Source organism: Etheostoma cragini, chromosome 2, assembly GCF_013103735.1.
Source record: "Etheostoma cragini isolate CJK2018 chromosome 2, CSU_Ecrag_1.0, whole genome shotgun sequence".
Classification (NCBI taxonomy): Eukaryota; Metazoa; Chordata; class Actinopteri; order Perciformes; family Percidae; genus Etheostoma; species Etheostoma cragini.
Window position 1 is genome coordinate 12,854,554 of NC_048408.1, and position 11,131 is coordinate 12,865,684.

General features: G+C 39.7%; 1 protein-coding gene across 1 annotated transcript in view; it reads right to left on the bottom strand.

Moving 5' to 3' along the window:
• The window catches only part of LOC117955211 (calcium uniporter regulatory subunit MCUb, mitochondrial-like), a 16,304-nt gene extending 7,958 nt beyond the window's left edge, over positions 1-8,346 (bottom strand). Inside the window, exon 1 of the mRNA XM_034889548.1 lies at positions 7,864-8,346. Within this exon, the coding sequence (XP_034745439.1) occupies positions 7,864-7,971 (108 nt within the window). The 5' untranslated portion in view covers positions 7,972-8,346. The remainder of the gene's footprint in view (positions 1-7,863) is intronic.
• Between the last annotated feature and the right edge of the window lie 2,785 nt (positions 8,347-11,131).

An 11,131-nucleotide genomic window follows, 5' to 3' on the forward strand; every position in this document is an offset into this window, starting at 1 on the left:
ATATATAAATAAAGGAGGAATGTTACGTGACATTCAACACTGAAAAACAACATTCAAATCAAATTTTATTTAAAGTGTAAAATCCCCATTCAACATGGTCTCAGTGCACTTTACAATCAAAGGAACACATAAATAACAGATAGCAACAGAAAAACTGAACAGCATTAAAGCAGTAACAATAAACAATCCAAATCCAGCAACAAGACAATAAGTGAAAAGGTTTGTTTGTCAAGGATGAAGAAAGGATGGTGTGGTATGGTTGGCTATAGTATAAGGAGTAGAGGCGGGTTTCTAATCTAGATTTAAAAATGTCAACTGAGTGAGATTCTTCAACATGTAGTGGGAGGCAATTTGACAGATGAGGGCCAGGGTAGGAGAATGCTCTATAACCAACTGATTGTTTTGTTTACAAGGGGAAAGACCAGGAGACCAGCGTCACGGAGAGAGCTTGCAAGTGTATATGGTGTAATAAGCGCGGATAAATAATGCGGTGCGAGTCCATGCAGGGCCTTATATGTTAAAAAAAAGAACCTTTAAAAATCTTTAGCTTGCACTGGGAGCCAGTGAAGGGAGGCCAGAACAGCAGCAGACAACCCCTCTGGCCTCATTACACTTAATGACAAATATGAGCAGGTGCAATGATGCTATTTATGTGCCTTGTGGGGACAATATCACTGCTGCTGTAAACGCCTCAAACTCACTATAACAATACAGAGAATCTTTGGGTATTCTGGTATTTTATATAATAAAGTGTCGGTGCTATATAGGATTTAGGGCTGCAACCATAGACTGTAAAAAAGATTCTTATTATTAACAGTCTATGGCTGTAAAACGCTTATTTTCATTGTCTTAGTTTTACAGGAGGAGTGAAGAAACTAGAAAATATTCACATTTAAGATCTGGAATCAAGAGAATTTTGATTTCTTTTTTATATAACAAATGACTTAAACTGATTCATTGATAAGCAAAATAGTTTCCAACAAATTTAATAGTTATATCTTAAGAAAACCCATGCAAATAGACAAAACACAAGCAAATTGAGAAAACAACCTCATTAACTTGAAAATGCGCAGCATTCAGCAAATACGCTGCAAATACACACAACACAACCAAATACATAAATACGCTGCAAATATAGAAGCGATGCAAAAAGCAAAGCACCCAAAATGCAACAAAAAAACGCTGCATCCAGTTTAAACAACAGAATTTCTCCAGGCCTCTAGAGGGAGCGCTAAGTGGAACATCTTCATTCTCGATCCCACGGGGAGAGAGCGCTCTGCCTTTTTATTAGATTTGGGTATGGCTGCAGCCTGGAGACCCCCCGTCTCATGCCACCCATCTATAGACTTTAAATTAAATTGATATCATTATAATATAATATATTAATAATATACAGTCAATGCTCCTGTCTCATGCCCTCCCGGCTGGTGCAGTCCACTAGGTCTTTGTACTTTGGTGTTTTGGATGTTTTTGAACTAACATTTTTGTAGATAGATAGATCGTTTCTATATTTGCAGCACGTTTGCTGAATGCTGCGCATGTGTTGTCAAATTAATGTTTGACAACAGTTGCTTTCTTAATTTGTATTTTTTTTTTATTTTAAGTTGCAGGGCGTTTGCCCCTGTCGGCAACCGTACTACTCCCACGCAAAGAGGCGGACACCCGTTGATCATTAATCCCATAACAAAAGGTCGCAGGTTAAACTTGAGCTGTACTGCCTGAACAAGAACATACACAGCAAACACTGAAGTATCAAGTGATCACGCCCATGACATGTCACAAGACACAAAGACAGCCTGCAGAAGGGAGGGCAGAGGAATGCCACATGACGACTAACGTCACCAGTAAAATTGAACATTTGTTTGCTTATCAAAACCAAACACACTTCCCCACTACACGGCTAATCATTAATTAGAACGCAGGGCAGTTGCTGTTTATCAATTGTCCAAAATTATTTCAAAAGGTGCAGGGAACAACGTTGCACACCTGCTCCTCAGCAAATTATACCCTCTGACTGTTCTTTCTCAAAACAATCAGAAGGTATGTTTATCCTGTGAGCTATACATTTCTTATTTATGGCATGCCAACAGGGGGAGAGGAGCGGGAGAAGACTGAGCAACGTGGCGACAAACTGCCATCTCCCTCCTCTGCAGTAAAGTGGGCTGGGGCTACATGCTTGAGCAATGATCAGGGTTATAACGGTGACGAGCACCCTCATTTTCCCAGCAGTCGCCCAGCGAGTCGCTCCATTATGAATCCTGTCACAACTGAGCTATGGCCTGTTGCTTCAAGACTTTCTAAAGAGGTCTCCTCCCACTTTCATCAAGAGTTTGACACCACTCACGAGCACACACACACACACACACACACACACACACACACACACATACACATACACACGCACACGCACACGCACACGCACACACACACACACACACACACACGCACACACACACAATAATATGTCTTACAAAAACTTGCAGGCATGTCTTGAAGCAGAAGGAAACAAAAATGTGTGAGGGTGATATATGGCCTAAAAAAATGAGGGTGAAAAAACAAAGGCTGCCAAGAGAAACTGAATTACACCCCGCTGCCATCATAAGAACAGCCGGCACTGTACCATGAAAATGATTTGCATTAAAGCATTTGTCTTCTGCTATCTAGTTAATGATGCAGTCGGGTTAGGAGGACAAAGACCATAAGGATGACTGCGGTACGACGGCATGAAGGTAGTGGAAAGACAAATTTTGTGTGGTGCTTTTCATGCAAATACGACAAATAAGATATTTGTTTTTTACCGTAAATCAAAGGGCAAAAACATGGAAGCCATGGTTACACTATATTATTACAAATCAAATGCCAGATGTAATTTATTCAACGCATGCTGGGAATGTGAAGCAGGCATTTAATCAAGCAGGGAACAGCTTTCCAAATAGTTATTCTGCCATGAGAAGAGGGTAATTGTCTGCTGAAAGACCTTCTCATCCATGTTTTCATTGCAATCCAAATGGGTGGTGCAGGATGAAAAGCAGAGGCAAGTCTTTTAGTTTTCTATATCATACTTCTACAAATATTACTCAGCGTTAATACAGCAAGCTTAAATCCACAGACAGGTCTTGCTTAGCCAGAATACTGAAAAGACACTGTACTGAAAAAAGTAGGGACACTGACTTAGAAAACGGCAAAGCAAGAAAAATGCCACAAAAAAACTTGCCTCTGCAAACTTCAGTGAATAATATTTCTCATTTGGTCAAACATAGCAATGCATTGCCATAGGGTCACGTGAGGAGAAGAAGTGCATTCAGTGGATAACTAGTTTGTTAGATTAAAAACAACCTTAAACTCAGTAAACAAGGTCTCATTTAATAGTCTGCAAAGGCAGTACAATCCTATGGCTCTCACATACGTCAAACATGTGTTGTTAACAAGACAGACCACAACATTAAGTGACATATTGTGTACACGTATCTATTTATCTACCCAGGATGATACACCGAATTGTATTGTCCATGCACATTTCTTCAAGGAATCAATAAGGACTTGGCTCAAGCAGATGGCAAGTCTAAACTTTGAAGCCTGTGCCAGACAAAATGTATTCATATATCTCAAGGTGACTGGTGCACATTCAACTTTATAATGCAATCCAAGCGCTGCATAACAGTAAACTTTGACGTTTTGAGAAATACTCAACACTTAGACTTCATTCACACCTAGTTTTATGAAATTTGATGAGAGTTACTCCAAAAAGAACAGAGGCATATTTGCCATTTCATTTACATATGGTACAAATACATGTTCTTCTTACCTCAATAAGCAATTTGCAGATCTAAATGTGCAAAGACGGTGTAGTGTTTCAGCCAGGTAAAGGAAAGCAATGCTGCTGTAATGAGCTCACTTATTTTTTTTTTGCAAAGGAGAGTGGCTTGTTTGTAGCATTTTGACAGTACTGCATGAGACAGGAGGAAAAGGCAGCGGGAAAAAAACAAGTATGACAACAAAAGTCCTTGCAGCTTGAGTCACTGCCACGCTGATACTAGGGTATGCTTCTGGGCCCAGATCAGCTGTAAATGGGGTCTAAACTTTGCCACACCAGTCTCTCACCACAGCTCTGTTGAGGAATTTATTTTCAATGGCAAGCAGCACTGGTCCCAAGATATCAACAGAGTGAAACGCAAGTAAGGCTGCACAATTAATCACAATTTTATTAAAAATCGCAATTTGGACTAGTGCCATATCCAAATTGCAGGGGGGCGCATGATTAGTTTAAGGCAAAATATGTGTCAAACCCTTCGGAATTAAGTATTGTGGTGCTGCAGAGACGTCCTGGGCCTATGAATCAAATCCCAATGACTAAAGAAAAAAAATCTGTTTCCTACAGATCCTTGCAAAAAAATCATACTATAATCACTTTTCATTTGAATGTTTAATGAGAATGATACACAAATGACCATTCCCTTCAATAGTGTGGATCCTATTGTAATATGTGTCAAAATAATTGCAATTAGACATTTTCCTCATATGGTGCAGCCCTAAACACATGCCTGAAAGACTCCATATAGGTGTTGTCTACTCGCTGGCTTATTCCTATTCTATTTCTGTGAATGCTGCCTGAATAAAGAACAACCTCTATGCCTGGCATGGCCAGCCTTCACACTGAGAAACTGGCAGTCAGGCTTGCTGAAATGAAACTTCCTCCATCTTACATTCTAATGCCAGTCCAGTCGCTGAAACAGCAGGAGAGGCCTGTTGTCAGACAAAAACGTCAGTGACAAAATGATGCTTGCTACAGTTGACCCGACGCTTTGGGGTTAACGGATTTGTCTCTTCAGGCGTATCGTTTCAGCATACTCAATGTACAAACATATAAACGTATATGTGAAGCAGTGACCATAACAACAATACTGTTTCCTCCTGATTTCTTTCTGTATGCTTTTGAAACCCTGCTTGTGCATGTTTTCTTTTCACAATGTGCAGTGTTGTCACTCCATGCTTAAAAAGGAACAGAGTTGTATATTGGGACATCTGTCAAAGGTGAAAAGAATGCTCCAGAGCGGTCTGTTTCACCTGTTGTGTCTAACGTGTAACAGACGCTAGCCAGGTAGACCCTAAAACATCCGGGAGTCACAGAGCAGAGTTCAAACAGTGCACAAACCTGGCAACCCCACTATAAAAGCAGGACTTTTCAATAGGGTGCAGTTACAGAAAGAACTCCTTTTACTTCTTCTAAAACCACCATATCTAACTTTCAATAGATCTATTTCATATATCTGATGCATAAGACACAATGTGTGAATAAGAAATCTTTGGACATGCTGAAAGGCATATTTTATATGCTGTGCTTGTAGTTCCCCCTTCTTCATTCTGTTTAGCCTCCTGAACCTTTCAAATCTGGATGCACAGCGATGAAATTGATATTGATCCTCACATCTGACATAGGAAAAAAAAGCAAAATGCAAAGTGTTTTCCAAAAATGTCAAACGGTTACTTGTATGTGCTATTTTAAATACAGGCAGAGAACAATGACTAGTGATAATGACTAGTCATTGTATCTTACTGTGTACTGCAGGTCTGTTAAATTTCTCTCAGCACTCCTGCCTTGCTTAGTAGTATTTCAAGCTCCATCATATTTTACCTATAGCATAGTTACAATGGTGAGTGAAGAAAAGAACAAAATGATCTACCAGCTCCATCACTCACTGGCATAAAAGACAATTTCCCTGAAGCTTCTCTCATAAATGCTAAAGTGTTTTGCCTAGATAATATTTTCCAAGTGGCAATCTTTTGCTGAGGGCCGTAGAAAAATGACAATAGCTGTTGCTAGAGGTTTAATCTCTTTCAGATTCTCAATGGATGATGTCTCATTTTACTTGTTTTTTTATTTTTTTTTAAATGAAAAGTGACATAAATTACTAAACACAATAGCAGCTGTGTGAGCAGCCGACAGCACACGCTTGATACTCAACTCATCCCTACTCCCACTTACTATTGTTGTTGACAACTGCTGTTCAGCAGGGGTATAGAAACAGTGAATTAGCAAACATCTCTTAAGTCAGAATTCGAAGAAATCCTTTCCCGTTGCTATTCCACAAACTCTGTTGTTTCTCTGTTATTTTACAAGCTACTACTGCTTCCTATAATCTCATTTAAACCGGCAACTTTCTCTCTGGACTCTTGAAACTGGTTCTGTATGCAGCCGGATTTAGTCGGTCTTGTTATTGGCTCTCTTATCTCAGGTGTCGTACCGGGCTATACAAAACAAGCTGTGGTGCAGCCACTCCTATAAAAAAAAAAACACACTCTTGACCTGGGTGTTTTACATTTTGTCCAATATCTAAATCTCACAACAGTCTTTTTGATAATCTACTTGTCTTTCGAGTATCAAACATTCATCCAGTCTGTAGTTATGGTGGGCTTAGGGGTTAAAGACACTGGCCCTGTAACTACAAGAACCCCTGTTGCATGTATTACATGTAAAAAAGGCTAAATAAATCGCTTCTGCTGTATCTTTAGAGGTATAAATAGGGAAACCATATTTTTGTGAACAATATGACTCATATGTGTAACATACCCAGGATACAGATGAATAAGAGGAGTTCTGTTTAGGAAAGAATGGCTGTGTTCACAGTGTGTCTTCACCCTTAGAGGTCAAAATGGGGGTTGCTGCTCTGTGAGTAGCTGCCTGCAGCAACACTTTGCTTACAGCATGTCATTTGAAAAGAGGAAAATTGCAGCTCTGCCATTTTATATATGATTCAATCTAAAAATAGAAATCATCTTAGTCATTCTTGCAAGCAAGAGTGACTCATTGTAGCCTGTCCATCAACCAGAAATAATGGTTTTCCTCATTCCCTCAAACTGTATGTCAATATTCACTCAGTATGGAGACTATGAAGGCGTTTAGCAGTACAGTATGCCCTGTTCCTCTTGCGCTGCTCCCAACTGAGCTGACCTATGCAATTTCTTACAATGTATGGTAAAATGGGTAATAAAATAAAGATTAAACTGGCCAATTTAACAGTTCATTATTAAAATGAGTGAGTAGAACCACACCACAAAACCTCATAGTGATGATCTGGTGCCATGTGGGGTTTCACTTTATGCAGCACCACACTCACATCTTTGACTATTGCTGTGGCATGATGATCAGTGATGAAACTATATATAAAGACTAACCTGATGGAGCACAATTCTGGCGATATGATACATTAAGATATTGACCTTTATGATGTAACAAAGAGCTGTTAGTGGTGTCTCTTGGGATTGTAAAGGGCGAGGCAAGTCTCTACTTAAAGTTTGGAAGTATATTTAGCAGCCTACTCAAGGTATTTTTCTCCAGGAACAGCTTACTTGGAGGTGCACTGCTTTTGTGATGACACAATGTACAGTAAGGACCAGTCATACACACGTTTCAAGGCTAATTGGCTTGATCAGTGATTTTTCTAGGAGTTAGGTAGTTGTTATTCTGTAAATCCTGAATGCAAATTACAGAATGCATGACACAGGAGAGCACATAGTGACAGACAGTCAGACAAGCAGACTTGCCGTTCTCCCCAGTAGAATACCTCAGTAGAAAAATGGATCATACTCAAGCACAAGTAAAAACAACCAACCTCTTTTTGATAAAGTTTACATCTGATATTAGTCAAGATGCCTGATGTTACAGAAAATAAGAAGTTGAAAAAACAAATCCTTTTAGCAGAGCCCTGAAATGACTGTAACGTTAGCTATCCACATCTACCGCAGTCAACTGCGTTGTGTTCAAAAGCAGGAACAGTTAATCAACCTTTAACAATGGACTTAGCGTTAGTTACTGGTGTAGCAAAACTACAACGAATTAATGTAATTACCTAAAGGATAATTTACCTGGTGAAGAAATGTAACAGGATGTATAGTTTTGCGACCGTAATGAAGAGGCTGAATACTTCCCAAAAGTCTCGCCGTAACTTTGCCGAACATCCGCACCGAAGCCATCGTCTGCCGTTAACCGCGTTAGCTGTGCTGTTCAGGCATTCTGGGTAGCGATACTTCCAACATATGAGCCTCGGAGCCCGGTTTTCCGGTTGATAACAGCGCGTTGCTGTCTCTGTAAAAAAATAAACAGATGACACGATAGCGAACGTTACGGGACAGAGGGAGGAACAGCCCCGCCTACGCTGCATACAATTTCCTCCAAACAACATGCACTGTCCGTGACAGACTCCGCTTCCGTTCCCCCTTTTTCCGTAGGGCGGTTTTGCGTGAATCTATCAGCGGGAGAAACTGAACGTTAGCTAAGTGTCAATAAAATACAGCCAGGGTGCCGTCCCAAATCAACCTAGCTACGTAGTCGGGTTAAGGCTTGCCGGATGCACATTGCTGGGATAACGCTGCAACAGCAAAGTTGAAGCATCCGGTGTTTTACGCCGTTCAGGACGGTTGTAGTTAGTGGAAAAAAAATACAAACCAGAGTGGGTCTGAGACAAACAAGCCAGAGCGTTTTTTCCCTCCCATTCTGTTAAGTCGTGAAGCCAGACCTCACTGAGCCAGGCGGCCCACTCCCATTTAACACTGTTGAGTGTGGCAATGCAAGGTTAAGCTACCATCCAAGTGAACGTGAGTTGACCTTGCATCCATTACACCGCATCCCAACATTAAACTGCTAATACCCATGAACTAAACAGGTAGGCTGGTTATCAAAAAGAGGCTGGAGGACCCTCAGGTGTCTTCCTGGAATCAAACGCCCCGGACCTGTTGGGAATGACACGCACCAATATACCGTTGGTTTCTGTTACTGTCAAATTAGCCTTCACGATAGGTAGCTTGCTAGGTTTCCTGAACTGAAAAAAGATACATGTCCGAGCAGCACTCTAATGAGAGTGCAAAAAAAATATACCCGCCATCTTGGATTTCACATAGATGTGTTAAATGTTAAATTGCTCTTTTGTGATTTATGTAGGGCCTATTATAGTCTACATAAACTTGAATGCTTATACTTTTTTGCTGAGAAGTAAACCTGCCTTTCGACGTGTTTGCACTTATATTTGCTCAAAAAACAAAGTGGAAAGTAATGTCCATAACTGGTGCTTCACAAATGTTGTTGGGCAAATTAATTGACAAAATGTAAGCAATAACCATGAGACCACTCATTGAATAATAGTTACATTGCTTTACTGATACTGTTGTTATTATGCTGTAGCAGACGTAAATAGTGACTAGGCCTACTCATTACTGCACCCATAGCCTGAGCATTAGCTTCCTTGCCCAATACATGAACAACTGCCACAGGGAAAAAGAAAACAGTGGGGCCATGTTTATAGTTCTTTTTCAAAAAACCTGGGCACAGTTTGCCCGTTGGTTTCAACTGACCCAAGCAAAGATGCACTGATCCCGGGCAGACCTTACAACCTTCTGATCATGAAAATACTTTGGAAACATGGACACTGCTGTTGGATAATTTGTATTTGGACATGGACATGGACATGCAAGACAAGACAGTATACAACTGGTAAGACAGCAAAACAAGCCCCCCCAGAAAAGTAACAATGAACAACAAATTGTAATCCCATACAGTTCTTGTTATGAAAAAAAGATAGATAAGAAATATACATAGGGCAAGTCCAACTTTGCTGATTTCAGTTTACTTCCAATACTTTCACTTGCACTGGCAGTTCCCAGCTTCAGACTAAACCCTGTCAGGCAATTAACTTCTTCATATAAGCTTGGGCCCGTTGAATTGAGAAGCTTTGGAGCCATCACACTAAGAACTGCAAATATTAGAGTATTACGTCAAACCTATCCTCCCTTCAAAGACCTCATATACCTGAACTTTGGCCATGGACTTTGTAAATAACTAGACTGCCATTACCTAACACCCTAATTAACATAATGACTGATGAATTCCTTTGGTTAATGTGTGTTCTCAGTTCCCAGTTTTTTATGATGTCAAATACCAAAGCACAAGGAGCACATATGTATCTATATTGTATTTGACTGAGAAATATCTACAACAGCCATATATCTGTGTGCGTGTGTGTGTAATTTATGTGTCTGTGTGACAGACGGAGAAAAACAATTAAGCAGCTTTGCACTTTGATTATCACATAGTGCTCAATTAGTTTTTATTAAAATACAGACTTAATGTGTTTATTGGCATAGATTGTCTGTACATGCATTATTCATTTAATCAGTCTAATCATTGATGAGTTTTTACCCAAACCAACCCTTACTCTGATTCATAGGTATATGGACTTATTAGTTATTTGCCTCTAAACTAATCAATGAGCCCTCAGAGATGTGTGGTCAATAGTAGCAATCAGTAATTCTTGCTCATGGCTCTCACTTCCCAAAAGGACCAGCCGTCACATGGTGGAAGATATTCCATTAATTTTGGGGGCTGCAGTTTGCTTATTAATATTTAAGCATTTTACAGATAAACTGTGCAGTTAGCAAGCTGAGCCTGAGTAATAAAATCTGAATATTCAAACTCAACAGACAGCATATCTGATTGTCTTTTCAGCTTTTGACCTACAAGCCCAACAAAACTAGACAACCGCTTTCAGGACACTTTTGAAAAAAGATTTTTCACTTTCTACTAGTGCTGACAAACGATTTAAATATTTAATCGCATTAATGTCATAGTTAACTCCCAATTATTCACACATTTTTATCTATTCTAAATGTCCCTTGTGTTCTTTTTATCACATTTGTACTGGTTTTAATGCACTTATCAACATGGAAAAGTGGATCGGTTTGCTTTGTGCAAGTTTTTTTTTATTGAAAACAACATTAACATATGGCCTACTGTAGTGTTCAATTTCACATGTAACATTCTCACTTGGAGCAAATAATCTCTCACACAATGTAACACTGTCCATCAATAAAAGGGTGAAAAAAACGTTGACAAGAGGGCGGAGAATTGGCATCGGCTGTTTAACTGGGCATCAAGTGGTAGACTGGACGTGCTGCAATGATAACTCAGTTCACGACAAAACACACAGATCCCTTTGGTCTTGTCAATGGAACCATTTGGCAACTTTTAAAAAGCAAACTTTCCATTCAAAATCGTATTGGCATCTCTCTAAATCACCCAGACAAAAATACCTCAATAAAAAAAACAATATTAAGGAGAGGAAGGTTTATTCATAAATCAGTT